Source organism: Anguilla anguilla, chromosome 5, assembly GCF_013347855.1.
Source record: "Anguilla anguilla isolate fAngAng1 chromosome 5, fAngAng1.pri, whole genome shotgun sequence".
Taxonomy (NCBI): Eukaryota; Metazoa; Chordata; class Actinopteri; order Anguilliformes; family Anguillidae; genus Anguilla; species Anguilla anguilla.
In genome coordinates, this window is record NC_049205.1 from 19,997,487 (window position 1) to 20,016,803 (window position 19,317).

The 19,317-nt window shown below is 42.8% G+C and overlaps 1 protein-coding gene across 1 annotated transcript; it reads right to left on the reverse strand.

The window, feature by feature from the left end:
* Window positions 1-8,636: 8,636 nt before the first annotated feature.
* On the reverse strand, window positions 8,637-11,570 carry LOC118226779 (P3 protein-like). The gene has a single exon (XM_035416656.1). It carries the CDS (start codon window positions 10,865-10,867, stop codon window positions 9,416-9,418), a length of 1,452 nt encoding a protein of 483 aa, XP_035272547.1. The 5' UTR covers window positions 10,868-11,570; the 3' UTR covers window positions 8,637-9,415.
* Window positions 11,571-19,317: the final 7,747 nt, after the last annotated feature.

The following is a 19,317-nucleotide window of genomic DNA, read 5'->3' on the forward strand; positions in this document are numbered from 1 at the left end:
GAAAGTGAACTTGTTTGTGTGCACCAGCAAGCAATGCTTACAAGTGTTTTCTGCCCCTGATCTTGCATAAAGAGCATGTTCATATGTGTGATAAGGGGGTAAGTGGAGCCAAACCATGTCAGGAAAGTGCCACCCACAGCATAACAGAGCCACCGGACCCCCTCACTGTTGGTGTCAAGCATTCTGGCCTGTGCCTTTCTCTTGGTGTACACCACGCATGCACTTGCCCACTTGTTGAGAATATGGCGAAGGATGACTCATCTAAGCACATCACTTTATTCCACATCTCTGTAGACCAGTGCCTATGGTTTTTGCGCCACTGAACTCTCAAACCCCTCTCTTTGTAATGAGGGGTTTATGCACTGCAACCCTACTATAATATCCCTCTCTATGGAGTTGTCAACGGATTGTTCTTGCTAACACAGTTTGATCACGTCCTACATTGACAGTCACCTGAGGAAGAGTTTCTCATCTGTTTCTCCTTACATATCGCACTAATGCATGAGCATCACGGTCATTGTGTACTTTTGACCACAATTTCTAACCTTATTTAATGATTTCTTTCCCATAGATCTAAATGCAGATATCACTTTAGTCACAGTTCCTTTAATCATTAAAACATATATATATATATATATATATATAATATATATAATATACTGTATATATATATATATATATATATATATATATATATGTAGGCTATATATATCTAACGTGTGTATTTCCAGTCTTTTCTTTGTTTTGTATTTTTTTTTAATTGGGATATTTTTTCAAGATTGGGCAAGTTTGAGGCTCTGACTAGGCAGGTTGACAGTTTTCAAATCTGAGCAGGGTGAGGGAGTGAGACAGTGAAAGAGAAAGACAGAGAGAGATATTTGACTAAAACCAGCGAGGCAGGAGGGAGGAGGGCAAGGGCTGTCCTAAGGGAACAGACTGAAGCTCCTGTCAACTCTGCGTGACCTTCAGCTAATGAGACCAAGACACGAGAGCGTCGGCAGCCAGGGTGTGCGCGTGTGTGTGCCTGAGAGGAGTATGCGTGCGTGTGCTTCTGCCTGAGCATATTGGATGTGGGCTCTACCATCCATTAATCTCCCTAGATCTACGACTTCACAAGTCAAGACCAGAACACCCCAGAACTCCCCCCCCCCGCCGTCCCCACCTCTGTCTCCATCTCACAAACCGCCGAGCTGCGCAAGCATCCACATGGATTTTCTTTTTCTTTTTTATAACAGAGAAAAACCAAACCAGGAACTCCCAGTATTCCTCCTGGCTGCCAATCTAACAGTCTGTAAAATGCACTGGTTTTCCTGAGATAAACACAGTTCTGGGGTGCGGTCAGTACTGACACGCAAAAGATGGCTTGGGGGGTGGGGGGGGGGGGGGTGGGCGCAGTATCACAGGCCCTGCATAGCTTGCACTTATTATTTACTGGTGGGACATGCCCCCAAAACCACTCGTTCTTGCTATGTGTTTTGTGAGTGCGTAGGCAGGGGCATTTGAGGACACCTGCCTATCGGATAATGAGTTAAGAGTAAATGAGGGACTGGGAGGGAGGGGGGAGTGAGAGAGAAGGGGAGATGGACAGAACGAGGGACAGCTGGCTTTATACGGAGTACGGGCTGTTCTCATACTGTGACAAGGCTTGGAAATGTTTTATCTTCACATCACCCTTTCATTGTTTGCCATAAATGTGTTTTTGCCTCAGGAGCACGAAGGTTAGTTATGAGAATTAAAGCCATTTGCACTGATCTAAACTGGGAGATGGGAACGTGAGAGAGTGAATGGGGAAGGGGGGAAGGGAGATGGAAGACAACTCAGGAACACAAAAGAATAATGGAATAGAGAGGAATAAGATTTGTGGATATGCATTGTGTGTGTCTGCATGTATGTGTGTGTGTGCGTGTGTGTGTCTGTGTCTGTGCGCCTGTGCATGTGTCAGTGTGTGAATAAGCATGATAACTCATTGTTACCACTCATCCATCCAGCCATTATCTAACCTGCTGATTCCTGTTCAGGGTCACAGGGGGAGGGGGGCTTTGGAACATGCATTGCACAAGAGGCAGTAATTCACCCTGAACATGTCGCCAATCTAACATAGCAAATACACACATACACATTAAGACAGGTCATACACTTTATAAAGAAAGTTAATTGCAGGTTTGCTGTCTTTTACACAGTAATGTACTTTTATAAGTAAATTTAGAATAACTTTGACACAATCAATCACAATTTAGAAGCATAAAGCATCTATTCTCTGTACCTCCAATTAAAGTGTAGCTGCTACTTGCTCTAAATGCATATTAAAAGTAAAGAGCGAAAAAAGAACCTTCCTCACCAGTGCTCAAACACAGCATCCCTGGCATCGTGTGGATGAACTTTGAGAAAGTCTTTAGGGGAAACGTCCAGTTGCACAGATCTTTCAGAAACACAGGATGAAACCCGTTTTGACATTTGAATTGAACCACTCATGCACACAGTCTAGGATTTCAGTCTTAGAGCTCAGCAGAGAAACTGATTTGGTCATAGACAAAAAAAGCACAGCTGAAGCCTTGGACCATTGGTGATAAGTGGCAGCTCAGTCACACATCTCACAGTGACTGAACTCCTGTGAGCGGTGGTGTAGAGTAAAAGAGAAGATGGGAAGAGAGAACACCTCCCTCCCACTAAGTGTGCCAACAGTCACATACTAGCCAGGACAGCCTGTATCTAAGCAAAAAAATGGTTGTCCCATACCATTATTTGCTCAATAACCAGTGATGGCTTTTCTCCCTGCCTTGTGGTGAATAACTAAATTCGGTACAGTTAATGTAGCTAAATGTGCAATTAATTTGCTCAGCAAGCAGAACTGAATATTTCATTAATTTAATCCCCATCTCCCTCTGTATTGTTCTCCCTATTTCAGCAACGGAATGCTGGCAACCCTATCCCTTGCCAGCTCATCAGAAAACAAAAGCCCTCATGGGCAAGAAAGGCCAGGGAGAAACGTTTTTGAGGGAATTACTTCTGACAGAATGCAGAAACCAACATTTACCACCCCTGGATTCCTACAGGAAGTTGTTTTGATTTTCACATGGAAACCGTACAAAAACAAAGAGTTTCTAAATGAGGGAGTGACCGTGTCACGCCTGTTGGAAAAAGAAGCATCATTGATCCTCCCAAATTATTTCTACAGGAAGCTGGAGCATGTTCTTTTCCCCAAATGAGTCTCACAAGACTTGTAGATTTGTATGGACACATAATTTTGGTACTTTTTCTGACAATGTACAAAGTATAATGTATTGTTTATCTGAACAGGGTCTAACTATTATTTCTGTACACTCCAGGAACCTGTATCTTGGCAGATGACATAGCTGCCATCCCAGTATTCATACAGAAATACATAAAAAGGATCTTTAATGCCTGACTTAATTTACACAAAGACCAGCTCTAATATCCTTCCAGACTGACTGCTCAAATTTGTGAGTCAGCCCACTCAGTGGGGGGTCGTGAGTCTAGGCGAGACCCCTGCTGTAGCTAGCCAAAATGAAGCCTATCCAGTTTGACGTGAGGGAACAGAAAGGCAGGAGGTGTTCCCTCATGGTTGATGTTATTAAGAACACACACTCTCACCCACAACCACTTACATACATGAACGCATTCACATACCCACTTACATGCACAAACACAAGCACACACACACACACACTCTCACCCACAACCACTTACATGCATGAACGCATTCACATACCCACTTACATGCACAAACACAAGCACACACACACACACTCTCACCCACAACCACTTACATACATGAACGCATTCACATACCCACTTACATGCACAAACACAAGCACACACATACACACTCTCACCCACAACCACTTACATGCATGAACGCATTCACATACCCACTTACATGCACAAACACAAGCACACACACACACACTCTCACCCACAACCACTTACATACATGAACGCATTCACATACCCACTTACATGCACAAACACAAGCACACACACACACACTCTCACCCACAACCACTTACATGCATGAAAGTATTCACATACACACGCGCGCAAACACACTCTCACACACAACCACTTACATGCACAGACACACACACACACAACCACTTACATTCCCAAACGCATGCACTTGCATGCATGAACGCACACACACACACACATACATGCACACACACACACTCTCACACACAATCACTTACATGCACTAATGCACACACACACACATACACACATACATTCACTCTCACACACAGCCATTCACATTCATTCACATACACACACACAACCACTAAAACGCACACACACACTCACACACAGATGTACCACCACTAGCACTCTTGCTGACTCACTGACTAAAATATGCTTGCAGACTGACTCACAAATTCACACACCTGCACAGGCTTGCATTGTGCACTATGTATACACACACACCTACACCTACATACACACACAAATTTAATAAAAAGAGGTGCTTATTAAAATAAACTGGTGCTTATTCCATGTAGCACCAGTCCAATACTCAAAACCGTAACTATGGCCGATGTTTAAATATATTCGAAGTTGATTGCAAAACAAGCACTTTCAGTTCATTGGCACCATCTACTGGACGAATAGAAAGATAACAATCCAATGAACAGCGTAACATTTGAACTCCTTCATTCAGTGATACTGAGATCGTACTGCGACAGAAATGCAACTCACAACGTGGATAGACATCTGCTCCAAACTTGTCACTGCTGTTCTGTTCAAATGATTTATGTTTTTGAGCTATTGTTGTGTGTGTGTGTGTGTGTGTGTGTGTGTGTGTGTGTGTGTATTTGTAACAACCCATGCTTCTAATTAAATAGGAATGTTTTATTTTTGGTACTGTTTGTCCTTTGTTCCATATAAAACACATTTTTGAATAAGCAACCAAATTCAGAATGGTAGGGATTTTTCATTTTTCAAATGTAAGTCGTTTGAAAAATGATCATAAACGTATAACAAAGATGGCAAAAAACCAGGTGGTGGGCTGAGAGGGAACAGGTAGAAATTCAGGCAGGTTTTGCTCATATTAACATGCGTCACTGCCCTGTGTGCCACATTCCAGCAAGGAGACCCTCAGAATTTTCAGCATGACATCATTACCACTCTCATTTTTTTCTGAACGGTACCTTTCAGAGCAGATGCCCATTGGGCACTGAAATAACAGTGACGTGAGCGGTGATGCATTTCTGGCTCACCGCTGTTTTGGGTGACCATGTGCCGGAGGTCGAGAGTGATTCCGCCGCCCCCGCGTTCATGCAAACAAGCCGACTCATATCAGCTGCCTGCAGGGTCCAGAGCTCATGTTTCTTTAATGAGGGCCCACCAGGTCGATGTGTTCAGAGCAGCACCAGCTATTTCATTCCAGGGCATAAGCCTCTGTGATGAGCACAGCATGGGCACAGCTACCAGCAGGAGCCCATAGCGCAGTGCAGCCCAGGTTATATTGTTTTTCCACAGACACACATGCGTGTGTTAAAATGGCGTTGCTATTATTGGTTTTTCATACGTTTTCCTCATTCGAAACGCAGGGTTCACGGTGCATCCACTAGGTGTCGCCACAGACACTGACAGCTTCAGTTCAGTGTGCAATCCACAGGATTAGGAGGGAACTGGGGAAAGCCAGTTTTTGCAATTTGAGTCCCACCCAATAATTACACCTGCCTTCACTTCTAGAAGGGACACAGTATAATGTACGTGTCCATCCACCACTATATGGGAAGTCAGTTAACTGCTTTCTTTTAAGCAACAAGAACTGCAACACAGGTCTCTTGATTAATCAGGAATTACTGTTGAGCCAGGGACATCCTGCTGACTGAAGCCCTCACTCCCCAAGAGTCTCTATTGGCCATTACCTCATGGAACTCCCAGCCACAGTTACCAATGATATTGTCTCTATTGGAATCATTGCAATGTGTACTGAATCACCTTCCTTCATGGTGTTAGAAGAAATACATTTTTACAGAATGGTCTTTAAATAAATATTTTTGTTTTCTTTAAAGGTTCTACTTTTATTTATGCATTTATATATTGATATAGCTGAATAAAACATTTTAAAAAGTATTTATTTTTGCCCGTGAATATGTGTGTGTGTGTGTTGGCATGTCTCCATGTGCATGTCTGTCTGGGTGCATGTGTCTGTCCTTCCTCAGGACAAACATGGGTCTGATTGAGGAAGACCCAAAGCTGGTCCAAATGTTGGCTTTCACATGGTGAAAAACATTTTCTGCAGTAATTGCAGGGGGCGGACTTTCCAGTTTTTCCATTTTCGCGTTACCTGCCTTGCATTTTTATAATTTATGTGTGAATGTGTGTAAACCCCATGCCTGAATCATGGATAGGCCTGTGGGAGGTGCCAGTGAGCCACATGCAGTATGCTAGACTGAGCAACCTGGGGTTTATATAGGAGGCCTTCATAACAGACACTGCAATCAGCTCATTCTCTCCTCTGCACTAACATGTCTGCATCAAAGCTTCACTCCTGCCCTGGAATTTCAGGCAAACACTCCGGACACAGGATACACCAAGTACAACAGACCAGTCTTATGAAATTTTACCAGGATTATCCCTCTATTCCACTCTCTCGCCAGCTGATATTTAAATACCCGACTGATATGATTTTATTCATTTAAGTACTAGTCTGCAATTTCCCTGCCAACTAATTAACATCAGCAAATTCTCATAAGATGATGCATAAATATAAACATCTACATAAATTTAAACATTCATTTATAAATGCATTCTGGGAATTGTAGTTCTTCATATTTGGGTCTCAGAGTCACATGTATTCTCTAGGGGATTAACATTTGAGTTTAATCACAAACAACACAGCCGTACATATTGTTATCTGTTAATTTTTTTTTTTTTTTTTTGCTGTAGTTTGGAGATGTTGTTGTGGGTATTAATCTGGTTTAGAATTCAGTAGAGGATTAATTTCTAATCCGTAACATTCTGTCCTTTCAACATGAGCCTGGTTATAAGGACCGGCTGGCTTTGCTCTAGCTGCACCTCTCTCCCTGACAGCAGCGTCTTGCCTGCACAATGCATTACTAACAGCTGAGTAGAGTGCACCCAAATAGCACCCTGCACTCCTAACACTCCTAATATACCACGGCACCCCTAACAGCAGAGTGCACCCAAATAGCACCCTGCACTCCTAACACTCCTAACATACCACTGCACCCCTAACAGCACAGTGCACCCCAATAGCACCCTGCACTCCTAACACTCCTAATATACCACTGCACCCCTAACAGCAGAGTGCACCCAAATAGCACCCTGCACTCCTAACATACCACTGCACCCCTAACAGTAGAGTGCACCCCAATAGCACCCTGCACTCCTAACACTCCTAACATACCACTGCACCCCTAACAGCACAGTGCACCCCAATAGCACCCTGCACTCCCAACACTCCTATACCACTGCACCCCTAACAGCACAGTGCACCCCAATAGCACCCTGCACTCCTAACATACCACTGCATCCCTAACAGCGGAGTGCACCCCAATAACACCCATCACCCCTAACAACACTCCTAACATACCACTGCATCCCTAACAGCAGAGTGCACCCCAACAGCACCGTGCACTACCAAGTGTACTTATAACCCATAACAGTACTCTGCGCTAACATCACTCCTAAGAGCACACTACACTCATAAGAGTACTCTACACTCCTAAGAGCACACTGTACTCATAAGAGTCCTCCACACTCCTAAGAGCACACTACACTCCTGAAAGCACACTACAATCCTAAGAACACACTGCACTTCCAATAACACACTACACTCCTAAGAGCACTCTACACTCATAAAAGCACTCTACACTCCTAAGAGCACACTACACTCATAAGAGCACATTGCACTTCCAATAACACACTATACTCCTAAGAACACACTGCACTTCCAATAACACACTGCAATCTTAAGAGTACACTGCACTCCTAAAAGCTCACTGCATTTCTAACAGCACACTGCTCCCTAACCACAGCATATTGCACGATTCCTTTGCAAAAACTCATGCTTGCTTGTGCCAGCTGGTCGGTGCCCAGGGAGTTCAGACTGGCTCAAAATACACAGAACAGAATGTAACAGATCAAGAGTTAATCCGCTGGTTAAATTAGATGACTGTCCACCAAAAACACAAGCGGCAGCACAAAACCTCTCCAAATTATTCTCTGCATGACTGTGCCAAATGTTTTGCCTAGCTCAAACATGCAGGTCCTGCCTCTGTCTGTACTTCCTCCCAACTAAAATGCACACAGCACCCTTTCACTCTCAACGGCCACGACAACACCTCTTTCTAGCACATACAGGCACCCACACCAAGCTCTCTCCTCAACCCACTTTCAACACACAAACACACACACACACAGACCACATTTTTTCTCACATACACAAAAAGCACAAGCACAAACCGTTTGGGACAGTTTCTACCCTCTAATACGTGTGTACATAACTGTGATGTTATGAAACCGTACATTGTGCATTCCCTACAATATGCAACTGAAGTGGGACTTTGGAATTTGAACTGGAGATGTCTTTTACGTTTTTTTAGTACCGAGATTTGCTCAGAACAAAAAAAGACTGCAAAAAGGAAATGTTTCATGCTATGTTTCCAATGGCATTTTCAGCGATTTCGTTCAATGTTTTTATTTCACTTTTTAAATTACAAATGGTGAAATGAGGTACCAAAATACTGGAGAAATTGTGAAAGTTGGTCAATACCCAACCACAGTAAGTAGCACATCATTCAATCCTAACCAGTCCAGAATACTATGAAAGCACCCAAAACACGCAGCACTGCAGTATAACACTTTCGGTTGTGCTCAGAACCGAACGGTAAAGATTCGTCTCGCATTCAGAATTACAAGCTACAAATGACGCTGACCTTGGTGGGTGGGATTATCATGGTGAATGCGATAAGACAAATGACCTCTGCGCCTTTCTCACAGAGGCGATACTGACTCTTTGTGCTTTAGTTTCCCTCGCTTGACACACAGTTCCAGCCTAACTGTTCCAAGTTTTAATCTCTTTAGTCATTATTCAAGTATGTAGATCACCTTTTCAGTCCAGAAACATCCAACGTCACTTCCCAGCCCTATTTCTGGGACAGACAGATCTCTGTAAACAGGACACAAATATTAATCATTTTAATTTAGAAAAAGCAAGTCTGGTAGAAAAATATCAGCAATTTATAAGCATGTCTCTCCCTTGTGTGTACGTAACACAGGACACATTTCAGTAGTAATGAAAACATTAGACTCAGAAAAGGAGAAAAAGGCCTTTGGTTTCAAGACAAAAAAAATACTTTCTTCACAGTTCTGAGCAGTAGATGCGCGCGTCTGTACCCACGCGTCTGTCAAGGCCCGGGGGGCGGACTCAGGTGTCCGTCAGGGAGGCGGAGCCCAGCCTCCGGCGGGCGATGTGGGCGAGGACGAGGAGGAGCATCTCGGAGGTGCTGCTGAGCGCCACGATGAAGGACGCCTGCGAGGCGTAGTCTGCCTCGGACCGGCGGAAGGACAGCTGCATGACGGCCAGCGCCAGGAGGCTGTTCTGCACGCCCACCTCGATGGCCACCGTCCTGCGGTGGGGAGGGGCCAGCCCCGCCCCCCGGGCCATGGCGTAGCCCAGCAGGAGGCCGAAGACGGGCACGCTCACGCCCGCCACCACGATCTGCGGCCGCACGTGCGCCAGGATGGACGCCCCCATCTGGTAGGCCACGAAGACCCCGCCCACGATCAGCACGAAGCTGAAGGGGCGGATCAGCGCCAGGAGGGCGCGGCTCAGCCTGGGCAGCCGCAGCTTCACCGCAACGCCCAGCGAGATGGGGATGGCGATGAAGAGGAGGGTGCCCAGGATCTTGACGAAGGGCACGTGGAGGGCGGCGTGGACGCCCAGCAGCCGCCCGTACAGGGCGGAGGAGAGGGGCATCATCGCCACGGCGACCACCGTGGAGATCAGCGTCATGGATATGGCGAGGGTGACGTCGCCGCCCAGCAGCAGGCTGTAGAGGTACCCGCCCCCTCCCCCCGGGGCGGAGCAGGTGATGACCAGCCCCAAGGCCAGCGGTTGGGGCAAGGACACCAGCCAGGACAGGAAGTAGGCATACAGAGGCATTACCAGGAACTGGCCAGCCACGCCCAGGAGCACGGGTGCCGGCCGACGGGCAAGCGATCTCAGAACCTCCACGTCCACCTTGCAGCCGAAGGCACACTTGTTGATGAAGATGAGTGGCAGCAAGGCAAACAGGACAGGGTTTTCGGAAAAGTGTGACAGCCCGCCGGACTGGACCAGCTGGGCAGCCGGGTCGTTGACGCCGGGGGAAACCCTGATGGAGAAGTCGGATCTCTCCTCCACCAGAATTGGCCGTGAGTCTTGGTCCATGTCCAGTAGCTGAACCAGAAGCCTTGCTCTTCCAGGCATGCCAGACCTGATGCCAATAACGTAGCTCCTCGTGGACGGGCCCTCGCGCCCACTGTCGCTCACGTTAAGAATAGACAGGACCTCCGGGTCCAGAGATCGCACGCTCACGGTCTGCCTCCAACTCTCACTGTGGCCCGAATCCCTGCCCACAATACTCCGGTAGCGGCTCGAGATTACTATCACTCCCTTGGTGTTTTCGGGAAATTCAAATTCCTGCGAGGATCCGTCGCCGATGCGTATGTACCGCCTGTCGCCCCCGGCCGTCACGTTGCTGTTATATGACAGCGAACTGTCTGCTGTTGGCATATTCCGGTCCACTCCTCTTGTTACCAAGAAGAGACACCCAAATATTATAAGCGTCCTCGTCGTTCTTACAGACAGGAGACGAAAAGAGTACAGTAAAGCCATGCTTCTCGCCGCTTCGCCCTCCCCTGAGCGTCTCCGTCGGTCTCCCTTTCACCGCATACGAAAAGCAATTAAATTCTCCGACAAAATCACGACATTGCTGGCCGCGCCCGGCGAAGTTCTTCTGATATCCATTTAGCTAGCGTGCTAGCTACTTAAGCCTGTGTTTTCTCTTGCGTTTGTACGTTACCCCGGAGTTCAGACGTCACGCGTCCCATCCGATTCACAAGCACTTTTCGAACAGGAAAAAATTATCATGTTTGTATCTATTTGACCTGGTTCCTCTTTTCTCTTCCGGGCAGAGAGACAGCGTCCCGTCTCTGTTAGCGACTGAGTGCTGCTCGCATCCCTTTCTGTCTGGGTTGAGTGTTTACTGAATCTACCTCTCGGATTCTCGTTCCCTCCTTTCGCTTTCTCTCATTCACTCGCTAAACTCATCCCTCGTCCAATAAGAAGCGCCGTGGGCATTAACTCTTTCGACTTCTGCACAGAAAAGCCCTCTCAGTAGAGCTGTGGCGTCACTTGGGTAGAATGACATAGCGAAATTATGTCTCCCTCGCGAGTCATAAACGGCAGCCAAGGCCTAAAATAGCACCAGACGAGCTTCTTTAAACAACACGTTCTCATTCCCAACTCGTCAAATATTGCAGCTTGGGCAAGGGCTCTTCTCGTCACTATAGTATTCGTCTTGGGTTGACGAGTGAGGTAGCCCATCGAATTGAATTAGCCTACCACTTCGGCGGATTTTGATGCTATGGACAGACAGTAGCCTGAACCTCAGCGCAAATTCGGAGCTCCTATTTGTAGACAATCAACAGGCTACTGTACTATTGTGACCTATTCGAATTTAATTACTTAAAATCACATAGCCTACACATATACCAAAATATACCAGAAAGTATTTCATTTGAACACTATAGGCTAGCCTACACGGGAAATGATTTTCACTGTTCAACGCGTTGGATAGACTTGGGCGTCTTGGGTTGACGAGTGAGGTAGCCCATTGACTACCACTTCGGCGGATTTTGACGCGGACAGACAGTAGCCTGACCCTCAGCGCAAATTCGGAGCTCCTGTTTGTAGACAATCAATACTACTGTGACCTATTCGAATTTAATTACTTAAAATCACATGCACATATAACGAAATATACCAGAAATTATTTCATTTTAATACTATATGCTACACTGAGTATTGTTTTAGAAACATCAACGTAAACCTAGGCTAATGCATGCTGGGTGACGCAGTTTATTTTGAGTGTATTGGATTACCTATGATCAACGTTTTAAAAAATATAACAGACATGTTATTATTGCATATTGTTCAGCGACCATTGTTTAATCTCTTTAGAGGCTGGTGTGGTTGGTTTAATGTCTGGAAAAGGTATTTCGGTCCCCTTTTGCCCTTTTGTGGAAAATTGAAGTCCAATTCCAAATCATATTGGCCAACGAAGAATGTTTGTGACAGGGCTTTGGGACTCCAGCTTCCCAAATAATGCCCACAAAAAGGTATTTGAGACGATGCCCCTAAAGTGGGGTATGTTGATTCAGTGTTGTTTTTCTGTTACAGCTGGTCACAGCTGTAGGCCTGATCCTACCTGCCTTGCTTCTGACACAAACTGTGGGGAGACCATTGCTCCTGAAACTGTTGGTATGTACTTCACTGTGCCCTTTATTGGTCTGAAGCAGTACGCTCATACAATTAAAATTATTTATGATCTTATTACAATCTTTAGCCGTGTAATGCGCAATGAATCAATCCTTTTAAAATCTTTACATTTCATCCTGTACTGAGTTAGCGGATTCATTTAACCTATTGTAAAGCTGCAGAATGCAGACATAGTTCACTATAATTCAGGCAAAATTATTAAATTATAAAATTTCATCAATACATTCCTGCAGCTATCAATAAATCAAGTGTTCTGTGAAAAAAATCTGGTTTCTGTGAGTCTCCTAGGCCATGGTTACACCTGTCATTTCATGCGATCTCTGTCATGTGCTAATCGGAACACAGCTTGCTACGTCTACATTTGACAGTTAGATGCAAGCTCTTTGGCCGCATATGTATTCGGATTTCTTCCGCCCAGTATTTAACAACCATCCCTTAAAATTCCATGTAAACACACCCCTTTACCATCGAATGAACTGTAAATGCATTTAGAACGGAACAAACTACTCCTCCTGAGCAGAAACATTGAGAGTGATGGGATTGAGAAGAGAAGCGGGGGGAATTATTTTTGCCACCATGTATCTTAAAACAAATATATCAAATTTGTGATGAAGTATGTAGTAAACTTTGCTGTGGTATAACACATGCAATACCGGATGTCCCCTTTAAATAGGTTACATTGAAAACCCTATTGCCCGCACGCACGTACCCGACATTTAATGAAAAAGTAACTCAATCATGTTCTGCTTAATATATGTTGTGAATACATGCAAGTGGTGTGTGCATACAAAAAAAGTTTCTGTGTCAATAATTGTTGAAAATAACTACAATATTCAGTCTAAATAGCTTCGCCTATTGCGCATTACACGGCTAAAACATGTCACTTGATAAGCAGAATAGTTTTTGAAGTACAATCTTCATTTTTGACATGCATCCTCTATGTGGTATGACAACATTGTGTGTATAATTAGAAGAAATTTGGGTCAAGCGTTAATGCGAAATGGCAATACCGGATGTCCCCTTTAAATAGGCTGCATTGAAAACTCTATTGACCGCACGCACACACCCGACATTTAGTGAAAAAGTAACTCAATCATGCTCTGCTTATTATATGTTGTGAATACATGCAAGTGGGTGTGCATACTAAAAAAAAAGTTTCTGTGTTCATAATTGTTGAAAATAACTAGGCTACAATATTCTGTCTGAATAGCTTCGCCTATTGCGCGTTACAAGGCTAAAACATGGCACTTGATAAGCAGAAGAGTTTTTGAAGTACAATCTTTACAATCTCTATAATTTTTGACATGCAGCTTCTATGTGGTATGGCAACATTGTGTGTATAATTTCAAGACATTTGGGTCAAGCGTTAATGCGAAAGGGTAATACCGTTGTCCCCTTTAAACAGGCTACATTGAAAACCCTAACGCGTCGAATAGTGACGAGAAGAGCCCTGGCCCAAGCTGCAATATTTGACGAGTTGGGAATGAGAACGTGTTGCTTTAAAAATGTGCTTGGTGAGATAAAACTGAAAGGTTGTGTTTTTAAATGCAATTAGCATAGAAACCACTGTTTAAATGTCCTTCTTGTAGGAATTAAATACAGTCAAAAATTAGGATCTGCATTAAGAATTAAGGGCAGATATATACATGCAACTTGCAGAGCCGGATATTCCATTAGGCCATATAGGCGACCGCCTAGGTCCTTGGCTGGTTTAATGGGCTCCTGGTGTGGTGTTTTTTAATTATAATTTTTATTATTTATTATTTTGCTGCCCATTTTCAAGATCTCACCTAGGGCCCCACAGACTCACGGGTTAGCCCTGCCAATGTGCGTGTTGCTATATGTGCAAATGTTATGTACACTTTTACAATACATTTGCATACAGCATACACTTTTATGCAGAACACTACTGCCGTTAGTACAATCGGTATACAGGCCTACATGCAAGATTTAGCAGCAAAACCTGTTTGTGTTTTGTTGAATTATTAATCAGAATCCAACAACAGAGTTCCATTGTTTGCAAAGTTAACTGGACATTGGGGTCAGACTTCCTGAAAGGAATCCAGGTTCTTGCCTAATGCAGATGCGGGGGGGGAAAGTGTTCAAAGTTGGGATTGCATGCAGTCCTCGTGGTTTCCACGTGTCAGTGCTTGGCGCTCTTTCGATTGATCTTTTGTCTCCAGCACCTGCTCATGTTTACTTCTTTAATAATGCATGCGACACAACCACAGAACAAACCTACGTCTACAGGGATCGGATTCCACGCTCACTCCAATAATCTGGTATTCCTAATAGGTCCAAAGCAGTACAGCCAATTGAAACCGGATGATCTCTAAGAGAAAGACACACCATTAATCAAAACATAGATCTAAAGACTTTCTGAGAAATCTCATAAAAAATGAAAGAGGGGTGTTTAAAATAGGCCTTATAGATCTATTGACCTGGGTATTCATAACCACCTACAGGGGCAACATAGAGTGAAAATCTTTATGTTCTTTCTGTAGTCTTGGATTGAGCTTGCTTCACCTTAACTTGGCAGTTTTACATCAAATATCTTCCAAGCTACGGTATACAGCGAGCATGTTTTGCACACATGGCAAAAAGGCTCTCACAGGTGCTTAGAGAGGCTGAATGCCCAAATTGAATATGAAAGCCTCTACACACTCTCTGTACCATGAAAGGCTAACTGTTTAATAGCCACTTCTGGAAGCTTCTTCTTTCTGTTTCCAATTCATTTGTGAACTGCCCATGGGTGTAATTTGTGAACTGCCCAAAGCGTCTGCTAAATAAATGTAATGTAATGGGTGGAATCGTGTTGTCTACTTTAGGACAAAAAAGCATGCTCCTTTATCTTTCAGTGATCATAAACAGCCGTGCACAGAAAAAAAAAAACGGTTCCCCCCACTAGTCAGCCAGCAAACACTGTTAATTTAAAAAAAAACAACATTTCATGGACTGCAGTTATAAGTTATAACTTGCAGCAATGGGATGTGCCTGTAACTGCAATTTGACAGTCCAAAGTGGGGAATAAAGGAAAAAATGTGGAGAAGAAAGTAATTTAAAATGCAGACAGCAAAATAAATATATTCAAAACATATGTAGGGGGTGGTATTGCATATCTGTGGGAAGTGAGTGTATATTTTACAGTTTTAGACAGTAGTTAACAGTCCAGTTTTTTGTTGAACAGGGGCGTGTACACCATGCCTTCAGAAAATATTCACTGCCCTTGAAGTTTTTCACATTTTATCTCATACACCTTCAAAAAAAAGCATGAAAATATTTCTCCCTTCACTAACACGATACATTTAACACAATTTTGATAGAAAAATAATCTTTGCCCATTCCAACATCTAAATGTGTATGTGTTTATGAAGTAGTTTCTTCATAGAAAGTGGTTGCAGGTCCAGATCGGTGGATAGGTCGTTGAGTACTACAGATTTCTAACCAAGTAAGGGGGAAATCAAGAACTGTGATGGTAATCAAACCAAACCAAGAGTGTGCTTGGAGACGTGGAGAATGGAGAATATTCCCCCTGGATACATATTCCATATGTATGGGAGCATGACACCACATGTGGCATCATGACACTGGTGCCAATATCTATACATAGGCTATGGAATATATATATATATATATATATATATATATATATATATATATATATATATATATATATATAAAGGTTGGGAGAGTTCTCTCAGAGGACTTATGTTACCTCTAGTTACAGTTGCAGACCTGCCAACCTGCACGCATTTTGTGTACCAACCACGCAATTCTTGGTCAAAATACGCAGGTACGAAATGCCAGCTGAAACTACGGGAAAAAAAAAAAAAGGTAATTTAATTACGGAAAACGACCAATTAATACAAAACAATACCGTACATTTATTCGGTTTTTAAAATAGGCTACATCCCTCGGATTGAACCAGATGCTACCACCTTGTGCTTGTGGTTCTGTAACCTTTCCCCGACCCACTCAACATCCACTGATACGCAGCGGTACTTTATTATCCACGTAGGCGTAACGCTGCATTGCTGAGGTAAAATGGGAAGTGGGGAGTAATAATCAAGCACAAAAATGTGACCGTAATGTTAGCATATAAAACGGTAAAACATGTTCGGTAACTTTACGAGATGATGCATTTCAAGAGGTATATCCTAATGAGATAAATTTGTGTATATAGTTAGCCGTAGTAGTAGCTCGCATGCGATTTAGCCTCGTTCCGAGACGTGTGAATAACTGATGGAGTAATTTAGCTGCAGTAACTCAAACGCTACGGAGACTCCCTGTTCAAACTTTGAATCGCGCACGCTCTGTTCGAGCAAAGTGACCATTGCAAAGGTGTTTGACTATAGACTGCTAACGTAGCAAATAATTCCTATTATTGCAGCCAGTCACCCGACCAGCCTTGCAGTTAGAAAATAATCATGACGTCAGATGACGAGGATACTAACAAGGAGAGAGAGAGAGAGAGCAGCAGACCTACTGAAAAGAAGCGAGTCCATGCCCCCGAGAAGTGCCTCGCAAAATATCAGGAGCAATGGCCGTGCTTCCGCCCCTCAAAACTTCCGCACCATGCAGTTTGCACATTGTGCAATTATGATTTTAACATTAACCACCAGGGAGATTCAGATAATAATGTGGCTAAACCTTTAGTTACAAAAGCCTACATTCCTAGATAATTTTTCAGTTGAATGCTATTTTTTTCATTAGGCCTATATGATGTGTGCCTGTATAAGCTGATTCAATTATTTAATTATTAAATAAAAATGGAAATCAAGACAGAAACTTGGTTTTATTCATAATTGACAGTGTTTTACATCGCAACATAAGCTTTTTTTTACATTACAACATAAGTTTCTGTAAATACTTGAAAATGAAAACATATGTTACAATATACAAAATAAATTATTTCCATTTTTATTAAATAAGTGAATGCAATTCACTTATGGTTATCAGTTTGTATAAGCACACATATCACACAAATATGCACAAATATTAATCAGGAAAAAATTGTTTTAAGCAGGTGTACTCAAACTTTTTACTTGAAAGTATATCATAATATAGCCCAGTGCAGTGCAAGTGATATTTTAGCATCAGGTCAAATGATTCAATTTTGCCTGATCTCTTTAACAGTCAAAACTTATGAATTATGAAGAAAGGCTTGTGTGTGCGTGCAAAGCAAAGTGGTGCGAAAGCATGTGAACTAAGCGTTACACTGACTATTGTGGTACTCAAAATATTTTCCTAAGGTTGGCAGGTCTGCAGTTGCAAAGCACTGGGTCCCATGACAACTGCACTGTGGTGTGAAAACTCTGTTTCTCATGAGAGTTAAGGGAGTAACTGAGAAAATTGGCCCTTGATACAGAAACTGTGTGACAGGATGCGGTTTAGAATGCTTAGTCATGCATCTAAACAGCTGTCACATGCCACAAAACATCAAATATAGGCTAACTTTTTTTAAAGGATGTGTGAATAGAGTTTAGTTTCTATATGATGAGACAGTTGCTAGTTCTAAAAATTGATTCAAATTTAAAACTGCTGTTAGCTTTAAAGGTGAGAAATAGGCCTAGTGCTTCTCATAAATTCCATTGGCATGCATGCCGATCCCCATCCACACTTGGAAAGCATGGAAAGGTGTGTATGGACTTCTAGTTTCAAAGCATCCGTTAGATGTTGTGCAGATTCATTCCTTAGTATATTATGTGGATATATTGATCTAACCATTTATGGTCCATCCTGATGACATAAAGATCTGTGCGTATGTGGAACCTCTGACTCTGAACAGGTGCCCATTAAAAATTGATCTGCTTTGCATGACTTTGTTCTCCTGGATCAGTTTGCTTAATCTTTACCCAGCAATCACTGGGACACACTTTTGCCTTCCTTGAGTGAGTGTTTTCCTTTAACTCCTTTTTAAAATCTCACTTTTACATCATTGCTGTTAATTGAGCGTCACCTCTTTTGAGGTACATTTTATTCTAATTTTAAGATACTTCATTTAAATTATTAGAATTATGTTTTTAATATTCTAAATCATTTTCATTACACATGAATGCTTTTGTCTTATCTATGGTGCATTCCAGTCCTTGTTCTGTTTTACCATACACTTTTTTTTTAACGTACCATACACACTTTTCTACAGTACAGTACACCTCAGTACATTACATAACAATCACTTGGTAGATGCTTTTATCCCATGCGACACATGGTAGCTAAGAAACTCTTACTTTCTGTGAAGCAATTGTAGCTAAAAATGTGTAAAATGTGCTGTACAACAATGTTTTTATAATAATAATCATCATCATCATCATCATTATATTCATTATTGTTGTAAGACTTTTTCCTTTCTACAGTCACTTAAATATAATCACATAAAATATAAAATATAATCGCTCATTCAGTAACAAAGCAATTCATTAAACCAGTTAAGTAAAGAGCAGTTTCCACTTTAACAAATGTCTGTAGGTACTACTAATAAGAAAATCTGAGAGAAACTATGTACGAAATATGATTGATTACATATGGCTTTATACCCCACTGCCAATGCCATTGTACTTATATGACTGAGAATGGTGATCCCAGTCTGACCTACACTGCACGAAGGTCAGGCCAGAGTAGAGAGAATAACGATGAGTAAAATAGCGAACAGCGGTCTAGTGCTCCTGCAGCGCTATATCCGCCACACATAAGTAGGCAGGACAACCGAAAAATGTATTTCCGGAAAGCAAAATAAGTATTGCGATTAAAATATCATCTTAACCCAAAATGAATGTATTGTGGAC

Excerpts from the sequence above, each read along its gene's own strand:
- LOC118226779 (XM_035416656.1), bottom strand. The coding sequence starts at position 10,867 with ATGGCTTTACTGTACTCTTTTCGTCTCCTGTCTGTAAGAACGACGAGG.